Source organism: Catharus ustulatus, chromosome 20 (assembly GCF_009819885.2).
Source record: "Catharus ustulatus isolate bCatUst1 chromosome 20, bCatUst1.pri.v2, whole genome shotgun sequence".
NCBI classification, from domain to species: domain Eukaryota; kingdom Metazoa; phylum Chordata; class Aves; order Passeriformes; family Turdidae; genus Catharus; species Catharus ustulatus.
In genome coordinates, this window is record NC_046240.1 from 2,203,785 (window position 1) to 2,228,886 (window position 25,102).

A 25,102-nucleotide genomic window follows, 5' to 3' on the forward strand; every position below is an offset into this window, starting at 1 on the left:
ATTTCTGCTAATCACCAGGATAGATTAAAGATTATCCAGGGTGACCTCATAGTGACACCAGCCACTTCCTCAGAGTTTTGTGAGACCTTCAAGGCCTATGGACTTTTGTGTGTCCAGTTTGCTGAAAAGCTCCTTGACCTGTTCCTCTTCCATCCAGGCTATGACTGCCTTGTTCCAGACTTTCTTCCTGCTTTCTGTGCCCTAGGTTTCCTGAAGGTCTTACTACCAGTATTAAGTACCTCAGACCTTTCCATGTCGTGTGTTCCCAGGGTTCTAACCCAATTCAGCACTGGACCCACATTTTCCTTCTCCATGAGCATGGAGATGAGAAAGCTCTGGGGAGATCTCATAGCAGACTTCCAGTACTTAAAGAGAGCTTATGGAAAAGAGGGAGAGTGACTTTTTTCACAGGCAGATAGTGATTGGACAAGGGTGAACAGTTTTTAGCTAAAAGAGGACAGTTTCAGATTAGACATTAGGAAGAAATTCTTTACTCAGAGTGTGGTGAAGCACTGACAAAAGTTTCCCAGAGAAACTGTGAATGCCCCATACAGGAAAGTGTTCAAGGCCAGGTTGGACAGGGCCCTGAGCAACCACATCTAATGCATGGAATCTCATCCTGTGTCATAGGGGTTGGAACAAGATGACCTCTGAAGTTCCTTCCAAACCAAACCATTCTATGACTGTAAGATTCAATCCCCTTTCGGCTTTGACTTTTCCTAACCTCATCCCTGGTTGCTAAAACAGTGTCTCTTAAGTTCATCCCAGGTTCCTCCCAGGTTACTTGTCCTTGCTTCCAGTCTCTATATGCTGCCTTTTTGTGTCTTGAGTTTTCCCAGAACTTCTTCTTCATCCCTTTAGTCCTCCCAGAATATTTACCTGGATTATTACTCCATCCTGACCATGCACCTCAATAAATGCAAACAGTAAAATTATTCATCATTTCGTATAGAGTTTCACATGTCTGAGTCTTACACGTTAGACCTCTGGTAAAGATTAAATACTTGTGGGCTTGAAAAATGCATGTCTAGGTATCTCAAGAATGACATTCTTTGTGGGGGAAAGTAAACAGAGAATAGTTGTGAGAGAAGATTGTGATACTGACACTGGAGAAAAATTGTACCAATAAGCACAATATAATATACACAGGAAAAGCAGCCCTAACTATCAAATATAGTGATGGGCACTATTCAGATTTCTGTTGGTGCAATATTAACACTGCACAGTGTCAGATCTTGGGAGAAGGAAGATAGCATTAGAAATTATGGCGGATAATGTCAAAGCTAGTTAGAACTAAATAATGATTTTCATACATGAGTTAAGATGTGTTATGCATGTTATTTAGAAAGTTATTGTTGAATTTTTTCTATTTCGGGAAGAAATAAGGATTTACAAGGAAATAAGTGCCACCAATGCAAAGAATTTTTCAGTTAATTAATTTAAACTATAAATATCATTGTCAGAGAGTTCTTTGGATGCCAAAAGCTAGAACTGGTCTTCAAAGGAACAATAATCTAGCAGACTCTTGAACCCACTCATGGATCTTTCAGTGAATCTCTAAACTCAGGATTTCCAGAATATCAGAAGATATGCAAATGAATGTTATTTTATATTTATATCCAGAGATGGACTACAGCTTAAAGAGCAGTTAGAGTGGCTCAAGGTGGCTATTCTCCCTGATATATTGCACTATATTATGTTACAACTGACAGAAGTGAAACAGAGTAATATATAATAATCTGACTAAGGTAAGCAATGCAGACAACAGTGAAACCCATGTATCATATCCAAGATCTGTAAGTAGAGAGCTCTGTGAAAGGATGACTGTCATCAGACATATGATGTCCTCAGAAAAAGTTGAAGTATGCATCCAAATGTCACTGTGCTTGCCCAGGGAATGGTTGTCTCTTGCTCCCTTAGCTCAGATTCATAGAGCATCCATGCCTTGCAGTTATTAGTGGTTACTCTCATTCCTCTAGTCATCATTAGCTGTATTTCCCTCCTTAGGAATCTTCTCATATTATTTATAGGCGATTTATTCACATAGCTAGGAAGAGACCAAAATCTTCTAATTATATCTAGTAACATCACTTTCCAGTTTTCAGTACATTCAGTTTGCCAGACAATGTTTTGCCAAAAACAAAGTTGCCAAAAATGCTTTGCCCAAAGACAGAGGAGGCATCTGCAGCATGCGCTGACCAGACCCTATAAAGAGTCCTTGAATGTGGGCTGTTCTGTCTGCAGAGAAAACTTCATGGTAAGTGCACGTCTGTGGTTGGCAGAAAGGGACAGTGTCCCTGCAGTCCCACTTCAGCCCTACTGTCCTGATGTACCTGGAAGGATTTTGATATCTGTATGATAAAGCATATTGGTATTTTCACTTGTGACCTGTCTGTGGAATTCTGTGCAGCAATAATGAGAGATCTGCTGTTTCTGCTTTACAGCACCGTCACCTCCCAGCCTGCAAGGCATCTTCTCACAGCATAAGAGGTAAGAGTCACATTTGCTCACATTTAAGGGGCAGAAAAAGGTGGAAGAATTCTGTAGAACAGATCTCTTCATGGTGACAAATTACTGTAAAATTTTCTAGGGAATTGCTGTATGCCCATGTGTTCCTGGCCACTGCTCTGCTATGACAAAAAGAGCAGGCTGCTCACAGCCAGGAAGATTTCCTAAGTGGTTGTGCTTGAAGACACTAGCCACTATGTAATGCCAGCAAATGCTTCCTGGGGATTCCTTATGTTTAATTATGGAACAGTGAGGTAAATGATCTGTTCTGGCATGAAGTCCAGACAGACAGAGCCAGCCAACAGAATAGAATGTTGCAAAACCTACAGACTTGTAAATTATAATTATTACTGCATATGAAACTGGCCAATAAATGTTATGAAAATACTTTCCAAATGATATTCCAGGGTTATAATGTGCAGGTAGGAGCTGCACATTATCAAGTTTACTAGTAGGAGTAAACTTGATAAAAATGCAAAAGATAACTATCCAATTAACCAAATAACAAAAAGAGGGAGGTACTGCTCCTATTCCTCTGAAAGAAGAGAGTAAAATTGAGGATCTGCATGCTACTAGGAGTAGCTGAAAATGTATGTTAACATTTTAGTTATTTACCTAACTAAAAGTTATGCCAATAGTTAGTCTTATTGAGTTGCCTGTTTGTCCAACTTCCTTGGTACTTTCTATTACTAGCCACATGGTATTTCTTTGGAAATCTAGTATTGCATTTAGATATCTGTGTTTGATTTATAAGTTCTTAAACTGAGGTTTCCGGCTTTGCCTACAGTTACTTCCACAAATAATTAACATGAGAAGAAACAGTTGGTTGTGCAGTATATTTAAACTGATGAATTATGTGTCCTTATATGCCAGTTGCTCACATACTACTTAAATCATTTGGGATGAGAAGCAAACAAATGTAGTGAATGATTCAGAGCATCAGCAAAAGATATTATGCCCTAGATAATCCTCAGAACACCTTCTGGATCATTAGAAACCCAAATGATACATGGAATGCATCCTCAGGAACTGTAGATGACAACAAACAGAGACTTAGAATTATGCTACAGAGCAATGTTACCCCAGAGAAGATCCTCATGAGACTTCACCCTGAAGCTGATAAGAACCTCACAAATTTTAGAAGATCAATGTGAAATCCTGCATGTGAGACAGAACAGTCCCCTGCAATAGAGTACCTTGCATTTCATTTTGGTTGGAAAAAACTTTGGAGAAAAGGGTCATGAATTCTGGTGCAAGTGTCAAAGTGTGCCTTTGGGGGAAGGAAGGTCAGCAGCACATTGTTAGACACTCATAACAGCATGGGCAGCAGGTAAAGAGAAGTGATTCTTTCAGTGCTTTCAGCTGCCATATCTGGAGCACTGTGTTCAGTTTGGTGCTTTCTGGTGACCAGACAGTGACATTCTGGAATGAATCCAGTGGAGATCGTTCAATCAAAGTAGACAAAATTACATGTGAGAAGTGGCTGCAATGGTGAGGTTTGTCTACACTGGGGATGAAATTTAAAAGTCGTTATCTTATTATTATCTTCAACAAAAAGGGCATGGTTGTATCACAGAAAGAGTCAGACTCTTCTCAAATGGGCAGAGTGAAAGGCTGAGGGATAAAATAGACAGATTTCAACCACTGAATTTTAGATTGGGCAATAAACAGGGGAGAAAATCACCATCAGGGTCATCAGACATTAAACTGGGATGCAAAGGGACTGAGAAATATCTGTTCTTGGACATAATAGAAGCTTCATGGGAAAAAGTTGCAGGAACCAGCATCCAACATTTACCCTAGTTGCACAGGAAGGTGAACCAAAAAACTACTCAACATTCTTCCCAAATCACACTTTTTATTACACTGCTAGAGGCTATCAATAAAGTGTGTGACAACAAAAAATATTCGGGTAACGTACCTTCTCCTCCACAGTGTCCTTTGCTCCGGCAAAGAGTCATAGAGCGCAGCCATGTCATCAGACGCCGAGATGGCCATCTTTGGGGAGGCAGCTCCTTACCTCCGAAAATCAGAGAAGGAGAGAATTGAGGCCCAGAACAAACCTTTTGATGCTAAATCATCCGTCTTTGTGGTACATGCAAAGGAATCCTTTGTGAAAGGGACAGTCACGGCCAGAGAATCAGGCAAAGTCACTGTCAAGACTGAAAAGGGAGAAGTGAGTAAAGAACAATTCTGAAGGAAAACAGTTGATCCCCACTTTGAGCTTTTAGGTGACACATGTGGATTTTTTGTTTCCTTGGCAGACCCTGACCGTGAAAGAAGATCAAATCTTCTCCATGAACCCTCCCAAGTATGACAAAATCGAGGACATGGCCATGATGACCCACCTCCACGAACCCGCTGTGCTGTACAACCTCAAAGAGCGTTACGCAGCCTGGATGATCTACGTAAGTGGCAGCAGCAGCAGCTTCCTCTGGGCAGCCTCAGGAGCTGCTGGGCCAGGCTCAGGGGAAGCCAACGTGCTGTGTCCCTTCCTCACAGACCTACTCGGGTCTCTTCTGCGTCACTGTCAACCCCTACAAGTGGCTGCCGGTGTACAACCCTGAGGTGGTGTTGGCCTACCGAGGCAAGAAGCGCCAGGAGGCCCCTCCACACATCTTCTCCATCTCTGACAACGCCTATCAGTTCATGCTGACTGGTGAGTGCCTCTGTCTGCCTCAGAGGCATTGGACCATGACATTCTCTGACGGGATTTTCTCAGCAAAAGACTTTTTCAAAACTTTGTTGGCTCTGACACAATCTCCACATCTGCTGTGGGGTTTACTATCTTTATGGCATTGTTTCTGTTGTTTTAAATGAAATACACCTCTGCACTCAGTGATGTGCTTTGGAGGTTTGTTCATTAAAGTCAAGCTGACATCAGTCAAATCATTAACCTTACCTGACTATGTTTCATTCTTTCTCTGCTGTTCATTGAGTTTGAAGTCCTGTATTTCTGTCTCTTCACAGATCGGGAGAACCAGTCCATCCTGATCACGTACGTACACCCCCTGCGCGAGTCCCTGTGGGGCTGCCCGGTGCCAGGGCACCTCCTGCCTGACCACGCACCCTCTGCTTCTCTCTTGGCTTTGGCAGCGGAGAATCCGGGGCCGGGAAGACTGTGAACACAAAGCGTGTCATCCAGTACTTTGCAACAATTGCAGCCAGTGGGGACAAGAAGAAAGAGGAGAAGTCATCAGGCAAAATGCAGGTGAGTCAGGAAGAACAGACTGAATGCTTGGCATGTCCTTGCCCTGTCAACTAAACACAGTCACTGAATAATTCCCCTGCAGGGAACGCTTGAGGATCAAATCATCAGCGCCAATCCACTGCTGGAGGCCTTTGGAAATGCCAAGACCGTGAGGAACGACAACTCCTCACGCTTTGTGAGTTCTTGATTAGCAAAATTGTCATTTATATGGGAACAATGATGTCAGAACATGCTGTCACTTTCTGAAGTGTCAATGTCAGATGACTGTCTTAAACTACTATTTTCCATGTATTTTTGCCAATTAAAGTAGATTATCTAATTAAAAATATATCCTTAGAAATACAATACAGCATTCAAAGGGGGATAATTTATGTTTTAATATGTATATAATTACATATATAAAAACATATATACAGATATTCTTAGTGTCTGTCATATGGACTGAAGACACAATTTTGTGGAAATTGATTTAATATAAAAGAAAGGAAAGTAGGACATACAGGATAGAAATTGCTGGATGGAAATTTATCTGCTATTCATCAGACCAGAAAAAATATTAATCTCTGGGTTTTAGGCAGAAAACTGGGCAGTGTATTAATCTGACTGTTCAGACCTCGATATACATTGCCTAGAAAGGGGTAGGGACAGGATTCCTTCAATACATTCTATCAGAAAAGAAACTACTCTATGGCATGTTCTTTTGATCGTTTTAATGCAAAAAGCCATTCATAAATTCTATTAGATTAACTGTGACTTTCCTTGAAAAATCACAACCCACAGTCTCAGCCTAGAGTTCCTTGTTTTGGGTGTGTTGCTTGTATCTCTACAACTCAGACAATAACAGCTTACTTCTGTTTTCCACAAGACCAGAAATCCTCATTTAGCTTTTACACCATCAAAATCTGCCTTCACCAAATGCCTTCATATTAGAAAATGGCATTCACTATATCCACAGGTTTGAATTGCAACATAAGTGACCCAATAAAATGTCTGGTTAGTGGTCTTCTCATTCAACTGCATTCATGGTTATCCATTAAATAGTAGTGGGTAATAAAGCTTAGATTTATCCACTTGTATTGGCAGTATAGGGATCTTCCTGAATTTGTTTTTGTACTGTTTTGCTTAGTTAAAGAAAAAATAAAAGTGAAACTACTTTTAAGCTTGAAGCCTGTCCTCTGTGGAAAATGTAAGGTCACATGCTTACAATCATGGTGAAATTTCAAAATGTGTTTTTTTCTTTCCCCTCTAAAAGGGCAAATTCATCAGAATCCACTTTGGGGCCACAGGCAAACTGGCTTCTGCTGACATTGAAACTTGTAAGAGACCACCTGACCTGATCTCATTCCTTCGTCCCTTTCCACCTCAGTGTTCTTTCTCAGGCCTGACTCTGTCCTACCATTCTTGCCAGATCTGCTGGAGAAGTCCAGAGTCACTTTCCAGCTCAAGGCAGAAAGGAGCTACCACATCTTTTATCAGATCATGTCCAACAAGAAGCCAGAGCTAATTGGTAGGAAGTATTGTGAATGGTTTGATAAAATCTGAATGTGTTTAACATTTATCTTCATTCTCACACCCAGATGCATCCTATTTCTCTTTACAGACATGCTCCTCATCACCACCAACCCCTATGACTACCAATTTGTGAGTCAAGGTGAGATCACAGTTCCCAGCATTAACGACCAGGAGGAGCTGATGGCTACAGATGTAAGTGTCACAGAACATACTGGTGTGGTGAAACTTCCTTGCAATGGGGCCAGAGGTTTATTTGACTAATTCTGTTGCCAGAGTGCCATTGACATCCTGGGTTTCACTGCCGATGAGAGAACAGCCATCTACAAACTGACAGGTGCTGTCATGCACTATGGGAACTTGAAGTTCAAGCAGAAACAACGAGAGGAGCAGGCAGAGCCTGATGGCACCGAAGGTATTAAAATCTTATAGAACTCCTGATAACAGAAACAGAGTAACAGTTACATAGATGAAAGTTGCCAATCATGTATTTTCCTTCCGTTTAGTTTCACAAATACATAAATCACAGCTTCCAGATTATTCATGCTTCTAAATTTCCCTTCAAGATATCACAAAATTCCAGCGCCGAGATCAAGAGCTACATCTTAGAGGATACCCACTTTCAATTATCACTTATCCTCTGTCACTTCCTCCCCCTCTCTTTGTGTTCAGTTGCTGACAAGGCTGCCTACCTGATGGGTCTGAACTCAGCAGACCTGCTCAAGGCCCTCTGCTACCCCCGAGTCAAGGTGGGGAATGAATATGTGACCAAGGGTCAAACTGTGCAGCAGGTAACAACAAGCACTTGGTGACTGGGAACCTCTGACTTGAATCACTTACTGTTTGCTCTGGATATTGCATTTCTTGTGCTCCACTCTTCTTTGGTTTAGGTGTACAATTCAGTGGGTGCCCTGGCAAAGGCTGTCTATGAGAAGATGTTTCTGTGGATGGTTGTTCGCATCAATGAACAGCTGGACACGAAGCAGCCCAGGCAGTACTTCATTGGTGTCCTGGATATTGCTGGCTTTGAGATCTTTGATGTAAGAAGCAGAGAAATTATAGTCAAGTCTTGTCAAAGCAATTAGGTGTCAAGAGAAATTGGAAATTTATGGTGGTTTGGCCTTTTTTTTTTTTTTTGTAAACTTTGCACTCATAATTGCAAATTAGTAATGTATTGTTTGAAAAATATTTGTCATTTTCTGGAAATATTTTCCTTCCTTCTATATGTCAGTGCTTTTTCCTCAGGCCAATCCACGAGCTTCAATGGATCTTTATATAATACCTTTATATTACACACAAGGAGGAAGCATATGCCTTTTGCATAATTAGCACCAATGTCACAATTTTTCAAAAATTTGAAGTTAGCATTAAAAAAGTCCACAGACAAATAGCATATAAATACTCAAGATACAATATTACAGAGTGTAGGAAGAGAAAGGAAGATTTAAGTCTCACACAGAAGTTAACCAAGGCTTTGGAAAAAGAGACCGATATATATATATATATATATATATATATATATATATATATATATATATATACTTCTTAAGAGCAAAAGGGTAATTCCAACAGGAAGAGTAGATTGGCTGTACTAATTCAGACTGAGAATTTCTACAGATGCTTATGGAGGGTCCAATCCAGAGCTGGAAAACACTGAAAAAGCCTAATGTTTTTATATGGGCAATGGGGAAATTTACATAAATTATGAGAAAGATGTGAGGTAAATTGTACCTTGATGACACTAACAAAAAAAATAGGATATTCAATATAAGAATAAATCATATATTTAATCATCATTAAAATAACAAAGAGAAAGAAAAGCCAAAAAAATCCCCCACAATCAAATAAAAAACCTCTTTAAAAATAGATAATTGGATGTTTTAACATTAAAAACATTGTCTTAATTTGGCATCCCTGTGTAGGATTCTGAGATGGGATTCTGAGTGTGAAGGAGAAAGTTCTACAGGCAGTTCTTTGTTTAAAAAATGAGTAAAACTTGTCTTTGCCTTCTGCAGTTCAACAGCCTGGAGCAACTGTGCATCAACTTCACCAATGAGAAACTGCAACAGTTCTTCAACCACCACATGTTTGTGCTGGAGCAGGAGGAGTACAAGAAGGAGGGGATTGAATGGGAGTTCATTGACTTTGGCATGGACCTGGCTGCCTGCATTGAGCTCATTGAGAAGGTATGTTGATTACATTTAATATTTTATTATCAGTTTCATAAAAGAATTCCAGGATTTTTCTTCAGGCTTGCTTTTTCTTGCACTAATGTTTCACAAACCTAGCTATTACTATCTGTTTATATATTCAAAGGGTGCCATGTCAGGATTGTATGTATTATGAAATTTAAGTTCCAAGAACCTTTGGGATCAGACTACAAATGAAATGCTTTTTGGTTATCCATTAACTACACTGTTATTCATTTAAAAAAAAAATAAATGTAATTTTTTTTGTATGGCAATAGAAGTATCAATGTAATCACACATAACTGCATTAAAAAGATTCTCTGGAGGTGAGTTTTCTGGTCTATGAAGATAAAAGATCTCTTCATGAATCCAAACACAATTTCAATATTATTATTTCAATACTAACACTGGGATTTCTGAAACATAATTTCTAACAAAAATAACAGGTGCATATAGAAAAAAAAGTAATGAACTGCAATCAACAAAAACACTATAAGTAGACACTGTTTTGTGTAACATCCTCTTGTATGAGACTGGAAAGACATATATATCTTCAAAAAAAGGATTTTAGCAAGTAGCTGAAAGATCTTTCGATCTGTTGAATTAAGATCAATTTTTGTGAGATATCTTCAACTGTACATTACTTTGTGAAAGCAATAATGTAAAAAGCCAATCAACTTCCAACTCATCAGTTTCAAAACCATGTAGAAATTGTTGTTTGATTAATATCACAGTAACAGTCATTAAATGCATTAATTCCAGATGAAAATTTGTATTTGGTCTAGAAGTGTGAATGGAAAAGTTAACAAAGATTTTATCCATTTTTGATCCAAAAATTCAAGCAGTTTCTCAGTTTCCTTTAGCTTACTGCAGTCCCTTTCTGATGGCAGATCTGTATTCTATCACTGATATTTTTTTCTGCTTCTCGCAGCCCATGGGCATCTTCTCCATCCTGGAAGAGGAGTGCATGTTCCCCAAGGCAACTGACACCTCTTTCAAGAACAAGCTCTATGACCAGCACCTGGGCAAGTCCAACAACTTCCAGAAGCCCAAGCCTGGCAAAGGCAAGGCTGAGGCCCACTTCTCCCTGGTGCATTATGCTGGCACAGTGGACTACAACATCACTGGTTGGCTGGAGAAGAACAAGGACCCTCTGAATGAAACTGTCATTGGGCTGTACCAAAAATCATCTGTGAAGACCCTGGCTTTACTTTTTGCCTCTGCTGGAGGAGAGGCAGGTCAGTTCTTTGAAATGTCATCTCTTTGATGCATGGTGGTTGGTCCCCAAAGCAACAGATGTCTCATTATATTTACTTTATCAGAGGCTAGTGGTGGTGGAGGTGGTGGTGGCAAGAAGGGAGGCAAGAAGAAGGGTTCTTCTTTCCAGACCGTCTCAGCTCTTTTCCGGGTATGTGAACTCCCTATCTTTTCATATATGCAGAGATTTATTCTGCATTTTTAGCTGGTTCAGACACAGGAGAAAAAAAAAAAACAAACCAACAACCAACCAAGCAACCAATCAATAAATATTCTAACTTGTCTTTAGACCATCACTGGAAATGAAAATTTTATGAAATAAAAAATGGCACTGTAAAAACCTAAACTTACACTTAATATAAACAATTTTTGTCATAAAACATGCTCACTTTCTATCCTTCACTGGGTTGATGATAAGTTATCCTTATCCTACAAGGTGGTGTTTAATGCTGAGCATCAGAAGAAACTCAGAAATTGATTGAGGCATTATCTGCTGACAATTTTCAGTCCAGTGTTTTGCCATTGATGGGTCTCTCATGTTAAATTCAAAGAATGCAAAGGGTTATTTTTCCATGCTTCTTGTAAATGCACACAAAATCACGATTCCACAGGAGAATCTGAACAAGCTGATGACCAATCTGCGGAGCACTCACCCCCATTTTGTGCGATGCATCATCCCAAATGAGACTAAAACACCTGGTAAGATGCTCAAGCAGAAAGATCCTTGCTCTGATACACCCATTCCCCTCTGCACTGCAATCTGTGCCATTCATTTGTGCATTGACAGGTGCCATGGAGCATGAGCTGGTGCTGCACCAGCTGCGCTGTAACGGCGTGCTGGAAGGGATCAGGATTTGCAGGAAAGGCTTCCCCAGCAGAGTCCTCTATGCTGACTTCAAACAGAGGTAAGAGCTATGAAATGAGAAGTCAGGTATCCTCACCAACTGCTCTCCATCACACAACTGTACTTTGCCAGGGTCTCTGAGTATGGAGGATGAAATTCCAACTTCCTCAGCCTGATTCTGCTGCAAACACTGCACTTATTTTCAGCACACAGATAAATCTTATGACTGGATGTTATCTTCCACCTATTTCCTCTGATTCCACAGATACAAAGTGCTTAATGCCAGTGCCATCCCTGAGGGACAATTCATTGATAGCAAGAAGGCTTCTGAGAAGCTCCTTGGGTCAATCGATGTGGACCACACCCAGTACAGATTTGGACACACCAAGGTACAAATGCTCCCATTCCCTGTGTCCCTGGGCTTTGCTCTACCTGACAGTGATGTGCTGCAACATTCTCTCTCTCAAGGTGTTCTTCAAAGCTGGGCTGATAGGGCTCCTGGAGGAGATGAGGGATGAGAAGCTGGCACAGCTTATCACTCGCACCCAGGCCATGTGTAGGGGCTACCTGATGAGAGTGGAGTACAGGAGAATGGTGGAACGGAGGTACACCTTCCTCTTCTTTAGTAAAGTCATTTTGCTCATAAGAAAGTGTTGACATGGTGCAGAATTAAGCAGGTGGAACTTAGTTTAATCATGACTGAAAAGCCAATTTTTTATTTACAAAGCTCATATTTACAGGAAATATTATAAGACAGTTAGACTTAATTGGCTAACAATACACTGACACTAAGTTTTTTTGGTTGGTAAATGGCTAGGGTGCATGTCTGTCCAATCTCTCTACTTTTGGTTAGTTTACATATTTTGTTCACTAATTTCCATGGGATGAATTTCTTGTTTATTACAGGTGCGAACAGTTCTCTTACCTGAATAGTTTGTTGTGCTAACTGCTTCTTATTCTTCTAATTCTTCTTTATGGGAACTTACAGGCAAGCTAGTAATACTTGCTAATAGAGCAAGACTTAATTTTATAAGGCCTTTCTTTTGTAACATCTCTACCTGTATACAACATTGACCCTTGTGAGACAGAGAATATTCAGTGTACATTTCAATTATGCTTCAGGGAGTCCATCTTCTGCATCCAGTACAACATTCGTTCATTCATGAATGTCAAACACTGGCCATGGATGAAGCTGTTCTTCAAGATCAAGCCCTTGCTGAAGAGTGCTGAGTCTGAGAAGGAGATGGCCAACATGAAGGGGGAGTTTGAGAAAACCAAGGAAGAGCTTGCAAAGTCTGAGGCAAAGCGGAAGGAACTTGAGGAGAAAATGGCATCTCTAATGAAGGAGAAAAATGACCTGCAGCTCCAAGTGCAGGCTGTGAGTATCATCATTTATTTCCCACTCAGAAAAAGCACCAACTCAATCTGACCACTCTGTCTTGGGCAGATGGTCAGGTCTCCATTATATTAAACATGAAGTTTAGAAAGCAGTGTCTTACAATAACATAGTAAGCTCTCAGATAGATAATAAAAGAAGCAAGGGGCTTTAAGTGAGTGCAAGGGCTCCTGCTTTTCTGAGGAAGATGCCAGCTATAAATTTGTGCTGGACATGATTGTACCAGAAGGCTGTACATCATTTAATATTATCACAAATAAAAATTCTAACAGATACATTTGAAAGAGTAAACAAATAAACAAACAAAGAACATTCTGAACTCAGAACTAGCATGTCTATTACCCAGGCAGAAATCCGGACAACGCTGTAAAGCTATTTGAGTGGATAGGCTAAAAGATAAAGAAGAGAAACTTCTAAATATTATAAACAAACAGAATCTTTGTCGACACAACAGGAAGCAGATAGCTTGGCTGATGCTGAAGAAAGGTGTGACCAGCTCATCAAAACCAAAATCCAGCTGGAAGCCAAAATTAAGGAGGTGACTGAAAGGGCAGAGGATGAAGAGGAAATTAATGCTGAGCTGACAGCCAAGAAGAGGAAACTGGAGGATGAATGTTCAGAGTTGAAGAAAGACATTGATGACCTTGAGCTAACACTGGCCAAGGTGGAGAAGGAAAAACATGCCACAGAAAACAAGGTATGAGGCAGTACCTGTCACTTGCACTCTGGAAAAGAGTCCTGTGCTATTACAGGACCTGTATAGCTACTTCCTTTATTTACATTTGATGCCTTCATCCTAAAGGTGAAAAACCTGACTGAGGAGATGGCAGCCCTGGACGAGACCATTGCCAAGCTGACAAAAGAGAAGAAAGCCCTCCAAGAGGCCCATCAGCAGACCCTGGATGACCTGCAGGCAGAGGAGGACAAAGTCAATACTCTGACCAAAGCCAAGACCAAGCTGGAACAGCAAGTGGATGATGTAAGCACACAAACATAGAGCAGGAACAGGACAGGTATGGAGTCCAACCTGGCTGGTAGAGCACTGATGGTCTTGTTGTGTTTAGCTGGAAGGGTCCCTGGAGCAAGAGAAGAAACTGCGCATGGACCTGGAGAGAGCTAAGAGGAAACTGGAAGGAGACCTAAAGCTGGCCCAGGACAGCATCATGGATTTGGAGAATGATAAGCAGCAGCTGGATGAGAAACTGAAGAAGTAAGTGTGTCTCTGGGGCACCTGAGTGCTGGCCTGCAGCACTTGTCTTTTTTCTTTGAGCTCTAACATATGGTTAATTTTGCCCAAAGGAAAGACTTTGAAATCAGCCAGATCCAGAGCAAGATTGAGGATGAACAAGCCCTGGGCATGCAATTTCAGAAGAAGATCAAGGAGTTGCAGGCAAGTGTCTGTTCCTTCCCCTGCCTTGCTCAGGCTCAGCTCAGGCAGGAGGAGGGCACGGGTGTGAAGGGTCCCTGCTGTTCTGCAGGCCCGTATTGAGGAGCTGGAGGAGGAAATTGAGGCAGAGCGAACCTCTCGCGCTAAAGCAGAGAAGCATCGGGCTGACCTGTCCAGGGAGCTGGAGGCAATCAGTGAGCGCCTGGAAGAGGCAGGAGGGGCCACAGCAGCTCAGATTGATATGAACAAGAAGCGTGAGGCAGAATTCCAGAAGATGCGCCGTGACCTGGAAGAGGCCACGCTGCAGCACGAAGCCACGGCTGCTGCCCTGCGCAAGAAGCACGCGGACAGCACAGCTGAGCTGGGGGAGCAGATCGACAACCTGCAACGTGTGAAGCAGAAGCTGGAGAAGGAGAAGAGTGAGCTGAAGATGGAGATTGATGACTTGACAAGCAACATGGAGTCTGTCTCTAAAGCCAAGGTACACCAATATTTTACAGGCTCATTGACCCAGTGGGATACAACACAATTCTTGAACCTGGCCTTCTTCAGAATGTAGATGGTTAACTCTTCACTTTCCGTTTGCTGAAACACAGGCCAACCTGGAGAAGATGTGCCGCACACTGGAAGACCAGCTGAGTGAGATTAAGACCAAGGAAGAGGAGCATCAGCGCATGATCAATGACCTCAATGCTCAAAGAGCTCGTCTGCAGACAGAAGCAGGTGAGACAGACATATCTACATGTGCAGATCAATAACATCTCAGAAATATTGCAAAAATGACTCTTCTGTGCATACGATCTGTCCAACACACTTTATGTCACATCTACTGCAAAGTGCTTTGAATGGGATCATGTTTCAACATGCACTGCTAACTGTCTGGTTTTACATCTCCAAATGTTAGCAGTGTCACAATCAATGGCATTAAAACTGTTGTGTATCTGCAAATTTTCTTAGGTGAATATTCACGCCAGGTGGATGAGAAGGATGCTTTGGTTTCTCAGTTGTCAAGAGGCAAACAGGCTTTCACCCAACAGATTGAGGAACTCAAGAGGCATCTGGAAGAAGAAATAAAGGTGATTCCTCCTCTCTGAGGTGCTCCAGACATTTATGTGACTATTGATACACCATGATGAGACAGGAAAAAAATCTCATGTAATTTGGTGTAGATCATCTCATGCTAACTTTTGCCTGAAGTTTATCCAATATTCCTTTTTTTCAGTCTCAGTTTATTTCCTCATTCGGTGCATGGTTGTTTATTTGCGTAGAAGCATAATTCAGTGTCCAGTTTAATATTCAGATTTCCTAGGATATTTCTCTTCCATGACCCAATACCCTTGTTGCTGCAGGCCAAGAATGCCCTGGCCCATGCCCTGCAGTCTGCTCGCCATGACTGTGACTTGCTCCGGGAACAATATGAGGAGGAGCAGGAGGCCAAGGGGGAGCTGCAGCGAGCCCTGTCCAAGGCCAACAGCGAAGTGGCCCAGTGGAGAACTAAATACGAGACAGACGCGATTCAGCGCACGGAGGAGCTCGAGGAGGCCAAGTATGTGGGGAAAGTGAGGAAGGCTAGCAGACATTAAGAACAGAAATTCTTGGAGACCACTGTGACATTGTCCGGGAGAAGTCAGGGTTCTGCTTCATGTGGGAGGAATGGAAAATAACAAATAAATTCTGTAATGCATGTGGTGCGGGAGAAGAAATCACAGGCAAACATGCAGAAGACAGTGACTGGCAGAGAGACACAACATACTATGTAGAAAAATGGAAGAGGAATGTGGACCACAGATGCAAAATGGCTAACCATGCTCTTGATAAAAGCATGACAGAATTGAATTGCTTGCTGACTGTGAGCTGCACCTAGCAATGAACTTGTAAAATACCCTGTTGTGAACAGCCCATCAACTACAGGCCACAACTTCCAATTTCCATTTAAACCATGAAATATTTTAACACAGGAAGAAGCTGGCCCAGCGCCTGCAGGATGCAGAGGAACATGTTGAGGCTGTCAATGCCAAATGTGCCTCCCTGGAAAAGACAAAGCAGAGGCTGCAGAATGAAGTGGAGGACCTGATGATTGATGTGGAGAGATCCAATGCTGCCTGCGCTGCTCTGGATAAGAAGCAGAAGAACTTTGACAAGGTCTTTTGGCCTCCAGCACTCCTGGCCAGAGCATGTCCCCGCGATGGCCACAGCCCTACTCACAGCCTGTTTCTCTGCAGATCCTGGCAGAATGGAAGCAGAAGTATGAGGAAACACAAGCTGAGCTGGAGGCCTCCCAGAAGGAGTCTCGCTCTCTCAGCACAGAGCTGTTCAAGATGAAGAATGCCTATGAGGAGTCCTTGGACCACCTGGAGACAATGAAGCGGGAGAACAAGAATTTGCAGCGTAAGTCCCTGGCCCTCTGCTCCTCGCTGCCCTTTCTCACAAGCTCGTCTCTCTGCCACACTTAACGGCTCTGGGCCTGCAGGGATAAGAACATGCCTGGCCCCTTGATGCACCAGAGCCTTTCTCCATTCAGCTCTGTGCTTGACCATGCTGTTTTTCACCTTTCCTTGCAGAGGAGATTTCTGACCTCACAGAACAGATTGCTGAGCAAGGAAAGGCAATTCATGAGCTGGAGAAAGTCAAGAAGCAGACTGAACAGGAAAAATCTGAAATCCAGGCTGCTCTGGAGGAAGCAGAGGTAAAGCCTTGTTAATTGATTCATTAAAACACAGTTTGGCAGCTTAGATAACATTTATGTGAATTAAGTGTCGAGTCAAGTTGAGAATTGAGTGGAGGCATTGGTAGCAGGGTTTCTTCACACCACTAAAATCTTTGAATCCATGGGTATGCTTTATCCTTTCTTGCAATCTCAGGCATCTGGTTATACATTATTCTTTGAGATAACAATTCATGTAAAGTCGTTCACAATGTTATTTTTTATAAATAATTGGGTTTTATACATTTTTCAGGCCTCCCTGGAACATGAAGAGGGGAAGATCCTGCGCCTGCAGCTTGAGCTCAACCAAGTGAAGTCTGAGATCGACAGAAAAATAGCAGAGAAAGATGAGGAGATTGACCAGATGAAGAGAAATCACCTCAGAATTGTGGACTCCATGCAGAGCACCCTGGATGCTGAGATCAGAAGCAGGAATGAAGCCCTGAGGCTGAAGAAGAAGATGGAGGGAGACCTGAATGAAATGGAGATCCAGCTGAGCCATGCCAACCGCATGGCTGCAGAGGCACAAAAGAACCTGAGAAATACCCAGGCAGTGCTCAAGGTATGGTATTACAGAACAGGTGCTCACTGATTTCTTCCCAGCTACAAATATTTCTCTTCTAACATTCTGTCTTTCATATATTAATATGAAAATGGAAAATAAGTGAAGAGGAAAAATATGCCTCCCAGCCAATGGTATCTCTCTTTCCAGGACACCCAGATCCATCTGGATGAGGCTCTCAGGACACAGGACGACCTGAAGGAGCAGGTGGCCATGGTGGAGCGCAGAGCAAACCTGCTGCAGGCTGAAGTTGAGGAGCTCCGGGCAGCCCTGGAGCAGACAGAGCGGTCAAGGAAACTGGCTGAGCAGGAGCTTCTGGATGCAAGTGAGAGAGTGCAGCTCCTCCACACACAGGTAAGTTCTAGAATAGAAGGCATATTACATCTACAATACTTAGAGAATTGAAATTACCAATAGGTCTGTTTTCCTTTTTAAAATTGAATGTAACAATTTAGCAGTCTACCATTGCCATTTATCAGTCATTTGTATTCTTCATATAAGACCATAACAAAAACAAATAAAAATAAGTAATTTGATTTTTGTAAAAATGGTGTGAAGCAACTGCAGAAAAACAAAAGCTTTTTTCTTTCAACAGAACACCAGTTTGATCAACACCAAGAAGAAGCTGGAAACAGACATTGCCCAAATCCAGGGTGAAATGGAAGATACCATCCAGGAAGCCCGCAATGCTGAGGAGAAGGCCAAGAAGGCCATCACAGATGTGAGTTGGGCGCTCCTGGCATTGCTGATGGTGAATGTGCTCTGCCCAAAATATCTCCAGCCCTAAAATGGCTTTGACCCTTTGCTCTGACCAGGCAGCCATGATGGCAGAAGAGCTGAAGAAGGAACAGGACACCAGTGCCCACCTGGAGAGGATGAAGAAGAACCTGGACCAGACAGTGAAGGACCTGCAGCACCGTCTGGAAGAGGCCGAGCAGCTGGCCCTGAAGGGAGGGAAGAAGCAGATCCAGAAGCTGGAAGCCAGGGTGTGTAGGGCTGGGGCTGTGCCTGAGTGAGCATGTCCTTGGAGAGACATTGCCAGGGAAGCTGCAGGGATGGGCTTGTCCTTGCAGGTGCGGGAGCTGGAAGGGGAGGTTGATGCTGAGCAGAAGCGCAGCGCTGAAGCCGTGAAGGGAGTGCGCAAGTACGAGCGGCGGGTGAAGGAACTGACCTACCAGGTAAGGCAGGAGGTCTCCTGCTCTGACAGGGTTTTCTCACAGTGAGTCACATTCTGCAATACCATCCCCAAGGGGAATTGTTACCCTTGCATGATGGAGGACCATGAATTGACTCTCTATCCTGTTTGCCAACCTCTTTAGTCTGAGGAAGACAGGAAGAATATTCTGAGGCTGCAGGATCTGGTGGACAAGCTGCAAATGAAAGTGAAATCCTACAAGAGACAAGCTGAGGAGGCTGTAAGTATTGCTTGGAGAATGGGCAAAGGCCACATTCCATTGGGGCAGGACACACATTGAATAAGGCTGCATACCAGGAGAGGAGGATGAAAGAAACTCCTGAGACACAACCAACTTGGCCACGCTGTTTTGCTGTTGTATCATGAGGCCTTGGTGAGCTCTGGGCACCCTGCAGTCAGGCAGCTTCATTAAGGAAAGCTCTGCAGCCTGTTTCACACAGGAGGCCAAAATAAACAAACCCAGGGGACACACCCACTGATTGACAAGTTCCTGAATCTCTGCTAATAATCAGCAGCAGAAGGCTTCAGGGTCTTCTCAACCCAGTAAGTCACACTGACAATTGGGCAGGAAGTAGTGTGAAATAATACAGAAAAGTACAGAAATTATAAATCCAAGGGGTGAAATTGCTCCTCACGTGTGACACAATCCTGGTGAAGCTTGTCCCAGTAGGGCCCTGAAAAGGGGAGGATGAGGAGCTCTGTGTGAGGCTGATGTGTGAGCAGTGGTGGGAGGGGAATGGAGATTTTCAGCCCCATTAGACTGACTTGCAGCAGGAGTGAAACCCCTGCCCTGTGCTCCTGACCCCTGATTCTCTTTCCATACACAGGAGGAGCTGTCCAATGTCAACCTGTCCAAGTTCCGCAAGATCCAGCACGAGCTGGAGGAAGCTGAGGAGCGGGCTGACATTGCAGAGTCACAGGTCAACAAGCTCCGAGTGAAGAGCCGGGAGTTTCACAGCAAGAAAATAGGAGAGGAAGAGTGAAAATGTTGTGAGGCAGAAAAATGACCTGAGGGCTGCACAAAATGTGAACCCTCCGTCACTTCCTTCTGCAATGAGGCTTTATAAATTTGTCCATGTCTGAAGACTAAAGACTGTAGATTCCTTTGCATAAAAAGCATTAGTTACACTTTAGTTCTGCAGTTATTTAAGTGTTGATTGTGTTCAAACAATTAATATTCAGTAGTATATTCCTGAATTTTTTGGAGTAAAATTCAGAATCTCCAGTACTCCAACTACTGTAAGAGTAATACGCATGAGAGCAAAAAAAAATTTTACACTATACTACAGTGTTTCCCAGCAAAGAAATTGTAATTTAGTTAGAATAAATAAATAAACAATGTTCTTTAGCAAGAGAAATTGTAAACCTATTTTTTACAAGTTTACAATTATTCATATCAAAAGGAACTGTTTTTATTTTGTAATGCTGGAATTGAGAGCAACTCTGTTAACACAACACCATAAAGAAATCTCCACATCTGATACCCTGAGAATACAGAGAAGCACTAAACATGGTGTTTCCATACAGCCAAACACTGCTTCCAATCTTCCTTTTGCAGCATTGCATAAGCTTTGTTGTATAAGGGAACTGAAAACTGGATGGAAAAAAGTAGCTGATAGACCCTGGCTTTGTTTTTTTCATCCCACATGTGGTAACACTACAGAATATAATCCATGATCTGGAGAAAAATGAGGAAAAGCTGACCATGAGGAAGAGAAGGCAGCAAGGATGTTTCCCACCCCCAGCCATTGTCACCAGAGCCCCATTGTGCAGCCTGAGCAGGTGGTGAGCCTGGAAAACACAGGTACCATCACCCTGAAGCAAGCAGATCATGCCTACTGGGACATCACAATGACACTCACATTGGAGTTTCCTTTGTGTGGAATAGGTGTTCAGAGGGAACCTGCACAGCAAGCACTAGTGCAGCTGAACGATTCACTAGACCCTGGTATGTCAGGTAGCTGCTGAGGGAAGACTCTACAAGCAGATATGGGAAATGGTAAATGAGACTTGGCTTTGACTACAGGGACACTTACATGTCCCTCAAGGTTCTTGGCTATCGCCTCTACACCTCTACGTTTACAGGGAGTACTTCAAGGAACTGTGAAACAGCTGGGGAAGGGAGGTGGAGATACAGTACAGCCTTTTGCCCTGCACTACAGCAGTCAGCATGTTTGCAGCAACACTGTTCAGGACTGGGAGGTCCTCCTACTCCTCCCAAACACACTGAGGTTAACACCCAAGGAATCCTTCCACGTTATAACTAAATATGGAAATAGTTCGCTAGGCAGCAGCTAAATATATTTAAGGAAAAGATGACACCCTGTATTGACTCTTGTGTCACTGTAAGTGATGCTCTTCAGAGACATCATGTCTATGTGTGAAGCTGTGAAAACTTCATCAGTGCCAGTGATATCTGGGCAACAAGGAAGAGAAACCTTGGATACCTTTTTAAACCTGCTGACAGACTAGAAAATATCACAACAACTTTGGGGACCGTATTTCAATGCCAAAACTCCCTGTTCCCTTTGCACAGTATTACAATCACCCTCCAAAACGAACAAGCTGCCCTGACATGGAAGAATCAGGATGCACTTGAAGCACCTGAAACTGTTGGGGCTCCTCTCTGTGAGAATGATGGCCTGAGGATTTGGTAGTAAATGTTCAACTGATGAAAGGTAGCATTGCAGGTTCCTTAAGAGACAACACCTTCGGCCAGAATTCCAACTGCACAGGTGGGAGGAGGAGAGAAATCACACACACTGCACTGTGCTGACCTGGCCTTGCCACTGGCCATCCTGGCAAGCATGGCTGGAGACTTTTTGCAATCAGAATGGAATATTAAAGGGATGAGCAAGGAAAACCAATTTCTCCTCACTTTTGATTTGTCGCCTTGGCTGGAGGGCAGGAGTCATTTTGCATCAACACACTATTTCTGGAGTCAGGCTGCTTGTGATGTGAAATGTGCTGATGCACAGGTAACTGATCTTGGAAAAAACATGGGCCCATAACTGGCCTAAAGAAACATCTCAAAGAGAAGGTTTAAAATAGATGCAGCTGATGAGCTCCACTAGAGCTGCTGCCCCATGTGGACTGTGGAGTTCTCTGACCTTCAACAGCTTGGGCATGGATGACTGTGTCTCCTGGGCACAAAAGCATCAGCACTTTAAGAGGCACTAAGACATGGAGAAAGTATTTCTGACCTGAAGACACAGGTTCCCCACAGAGGCTTCTTGCCAACTATTCAGCTTTCCACTTCTCCAAGTACTCTATGTCTGTGCCCTCAGCCCACAGCAACATTGCCTCGACCTGAAAGAACTTTCTTCCTAGCAGCAGAAAATCAGGGGCAAGGGGGTGAAGGACAGAAAAGAGGAGAGTAGCCAAGGAGGGAGAAGCCGATGGAGCAGGAGAGGGAGAGCAGAGGACAAGTGGGTTGGGTAGATACTGTGAGAAAGAAATGGAGAAAGAGATTGAAACACAGAAAATAACAAAGAAAAGAGAGAAAGGGAGGAAGATACTGAGAAAGAATGCAAGATTGAGAAAAAAATATTGAGCTGGGGAGCAAGAAAATTCATGAAGAGGAGGGGAGAAAGAGACAGAAAATAGAGGAGGAAGGAAGGAAGGGAGGAAGGGAGGAAGGGAGGAAGGAAGGAAGGAAGAAAGGAAGGAAGGAAGGAAGGAAGGAAGGAAGGAAGGAAGGAAGGAAGGAAGGAAGGAAGGAAGGAAGGAAGGAAGGAAGGAAGGAAGGAAGGAAGGAAGGAAGGAAAGAAGGAAGGAAGGAAGGAAGGAAGGAAGGAAGGAAGGAAGGAAGGAAGGAAGGAAGGAAGGAAGGAAGGAAGGAAGGAAGGAAGGAAGGAAGGAAGGAAGGAAGGAAAAAAAAGAGAAAGGAAGAGAGCAAACAATTGAGCATCATTTGGGTTTTGGTACCTGACAACCTGACACTGGACTTAACTCTGCTGCTTTTGAACACTGCTCTTGTGAACCTCCTGCCCACCCACCCATATCACACCCAATATTCTACAATGGGTGCCTTGTTAAGAAGACTAAGAGTGTGTCTCGAGAAACAAATCTGTTCTCTGAATCTCTGCTCTCCTGTCAGTGCAGGAGGGGCAGGCAGGTTGTGTCTAGTGCCTCCTCACATCCCAAGACCTTGGGAGTAGTGATGTTAAAAGAAAAGGCTGAAAACACTCAAGTGGGGCAGCTCGTGGGGGTTGAGAAGGATGAGGAGAATCGGGGCACTCATTGGAGAGAGGAGAGAATGGGCTTACACGGCAGGCTTTGCATGACATCCAACTACTTTGCAAGCTGATAATGCTTCTAGACAGAGTCTAAATGTGATGGTAGACACACAAGTCAGTCCACAGAGCATTAGAATTTAAGCTAGGCAGGAAGTTTTTCCCATCCTTAAATTGTCTTGGAAATGTTCATAATTTCCTCCTCATTTGGTATTCCAAAACATTTCTTTTATGTTTGTCCTATCCTGAAAGATACTTGCCTTGGTTAGCCAAAAATCTGGCCTTAATGAAGAATAGACTATGTCCATGCCTCCACACTGCAGTACAGAACTACTGAAATCAAACAAGGAGGTGCTTAGAATTAACCCAGAGAAAAATCAGTTTTTCCTAGTAGTGATTTGAGATTGTGAATGAGACCTTGTGGAATTGAGGGGAAAACAGGCATGAAAAACATAATACAAAAAAACCCACAATAGTTCTGTGTGTAACTGCCTGAACCTTACCTTCTTGCAGGAGGTGTTAAAACTGATTTTTAGGTCATAAGTAATATGTGACAATTCTTAAGGAGAGTGGAGCTATATCTCAGACAAGGATAATATGTATGTTTCTTCAAATCATGGCATTCAAAAGCAAGGTTATCAAAACCTGATACCTTTGTGGCACCTGTTATCTGTCAGTGGTTTCAACTGTTCAGCATGTTCTCCAGTGTTTTCTGGGAGGAGCACTCACTTATTCAAAATGGACTATTTTAGTAACCCTGATTTCCTTTTGATCCAGACCCTTCTCCACCTTCAACTCCTTGTACCACCTGTTGCCTTTCTTCTGGACTGTTCCACCCAGACACCACCCAGCCTGCTCATGCACACACCTGTTCTGTAACAGGAGCTCCTCAGCTGATTTGGTGAGTGATGGAAAGGGCATCCTGAAGGTCATGTCCTCATCCAGGACCTCTCCAGATCTCTTCCATGGATGCTCCTGGAAAGACAGGAGGAGCCTAAGTAACTGTGCAACTTCGATACTCACTCAGCACCTGCCCAGGTGTTATATTGTTACCTTCTGCTACACTTCAGAGTTAAGTGATGCTGAGATACATTTGGAGTTGCAGTTTCTCTCTTCCATCTCTGTCTTCTGAAATAAAGAAATGTGAAACACTGTACATGCTTATGTGGCATATTATGCTATACCATTAAGCTATATCATAAATGCATTGAAAAAAATCAACCTGGAAGCAGTCTAAAGAGAGTAGAATTAAGAGACAGAAGGATCCTCAAAATCCCTCCCTGCTTTGATGCATGGGACAAGGCAGTCTTCACAATTAAATTCTAGCCCCAGAAATACTAGCTTACCTTTGCCATGGCCAAAATTTACCTGTACCCATTCTGTATCTCTCCCCCTGAATACTTTTAAGATTCTGGGGGTTCTGTTCATCAACCTGATTTACTCAAAAAGCAATTAACCCTTCCAGTCTTACCTCATATGTAATTCTTGAACTACAAAGCACTACAACACTACTTTGGACTAGACACTTCCTGCAGGGAAGCATGCATTTCACCAAACTCATGCACTTACAGGAGAAATGGATGTTAGGTTAAGGAAAGTGTGTCCTACCATCTCCAGAGTCGAGTGCCCAGCTTCATCTTAATACTGGGAAGTGTTGGGATGAGAAGCTTTGCTCTGAATGATCAGTGTTTCAGCAATTCTGTTTCTTTGCCGCTAACATTCCTAGCAGCTCTCGTTTTTCACAGAGGGCAGCAGAAATGCTGCTGCAGCAGGAGCTGAGCATTCCCTGTCAGAGGGCTCATCAGGGGTCCACAGAGCACAGTGATGCCTCCAGAATGCCCTGCCATACTGAGAGCACGGCTGACAACAGCACAGGCAAGCTGAAAATCCCATGGGGAATGTTTTTCAAATAGTGTTGCACTGAATAATCCACAGATTTATAAGATCTGACCACCTTTTTCCCTTCATTTAATTTTTTTTTTTTCTGGAGATCTTGATGGTTTTCATTACTTGTGAATCATAGTTCAGTTTTTTGTCTGACAAGATTCACATCTCGCACAACTGAGTGCAAAAAAGAAAAAATACTGTTCATAGCAGGGAAAATT

General features: G+C 42.8%; 1 protein-coding gene and 1 long non-coding RNA gene across 5 annotated transcripts; one reads left to right on the forward strand and one right to left on the reverse strand.

Moving 5' to 3' along the window:
- Positions 1-4,438: 4,438 nt before the first annotated feature.
- Positions 4,439-19,745, forward strand: LOC117005189 (myosin heavy chain, skeletal muscle, adult-like). 4 transcript variants are annotated; one of them, XM_033076615.1, is made up of 38 exons: positions 4,439-4,684; positions 4,773-4,916; positions 5,011-5,167; positions 5,479-5,506; positions 5,605-5,719; positions 5,802-5,894; positions 6,972-7,035; positions 7,128-7,226; positions 7,320-7,423; positions 7,505-7,643; positions 7,901-8,019; positions 8,119-8,268; positions 9,244-9,414; positions 10,349-10,659; positions 10,747-10,825; positions 11,286-11,373; positions 11,462-11,579; positions 11,784-11,907; positions 11,987-12,123; positions 12,641-12,896; positions 13,369-13,611; positions 13,717-13,893; positions 13,979-14,124; positions 14,214-14,304; positions 14,393-14,782; positions 14,898-15,024; positions 15,259-15,377; positions 15,651-15,847; positions 16,260-16,443; positions 16,524-16,689; positions 16,863-16,987; positions 17,259-17,567; positions 17,718-17,921; positions 18,163-18,288; positions 18,383-18,553; positions 18,641-18,745; positions 18,887-18,982; positions 19,590-19,745. In XM_033076615.1, exons 1-38 carry the CDS (start codon positions 4,481-4,483, stop codon positions 19,743-19,745), a joined length of 5,832 nt encoding a protein of 1,943 aa, XP_032932506.1. In that variant the 5' UTR covers positions 4,439-4,480. The 4 variants fall into 4 exon arrangements, with proteins under 4 accessions (XP_032932506.1, XP_032932505.1, XP_032932509.1 ...); XM_033076614.1 differs by having other exon boundaries at positions 10,349-10,655; positions 10,740-10,825; XM_033076618.1 differs by having other exon boundaries at positions 10,349-10,655; positions 10,758-10,825.
- Positions 5,463-24,121, reverse strand: LOC117005195. Its single transcript, XR_004419792.1, has 4 exons — positions 24,051-24,121; positions 23,866-23,972; positions 8,069-8,261; positions 5,463-5,627 (listed from the first exon to the last, which is right to left on the reverse strand). It is a non-coding gene; the product is annotated as an uncharacterized LOC117005195 (long non-coding RNA).
- Between the last annotated feature and the right edge of the window lie 981 nt (positions 24,122-25,102).

Coding starts and splice junctions, on each gene's coding strand:
- LOC117005189 (XM_033076614.1), top strand. CDS start 4,481: ATGTCATCAGACGCCGAGATGGCCATCTTTGGGGAGGCAGCTCCTTAC. Junction 7,424..7,504: donor AGGAGCTGATGGCTACAGAT/GTAAGTGTCACA, acceptor TTCTGTTGCCAG/AGTGCCATTGACATCCTGGG. Junction 8,269..9,243: donor CTGGCTTTGAGATCTTTGAT/GTAAGAAGCAGA, acceptor TGCCTTCTGCAG/TTCAACAGCCTGGAGCAACT.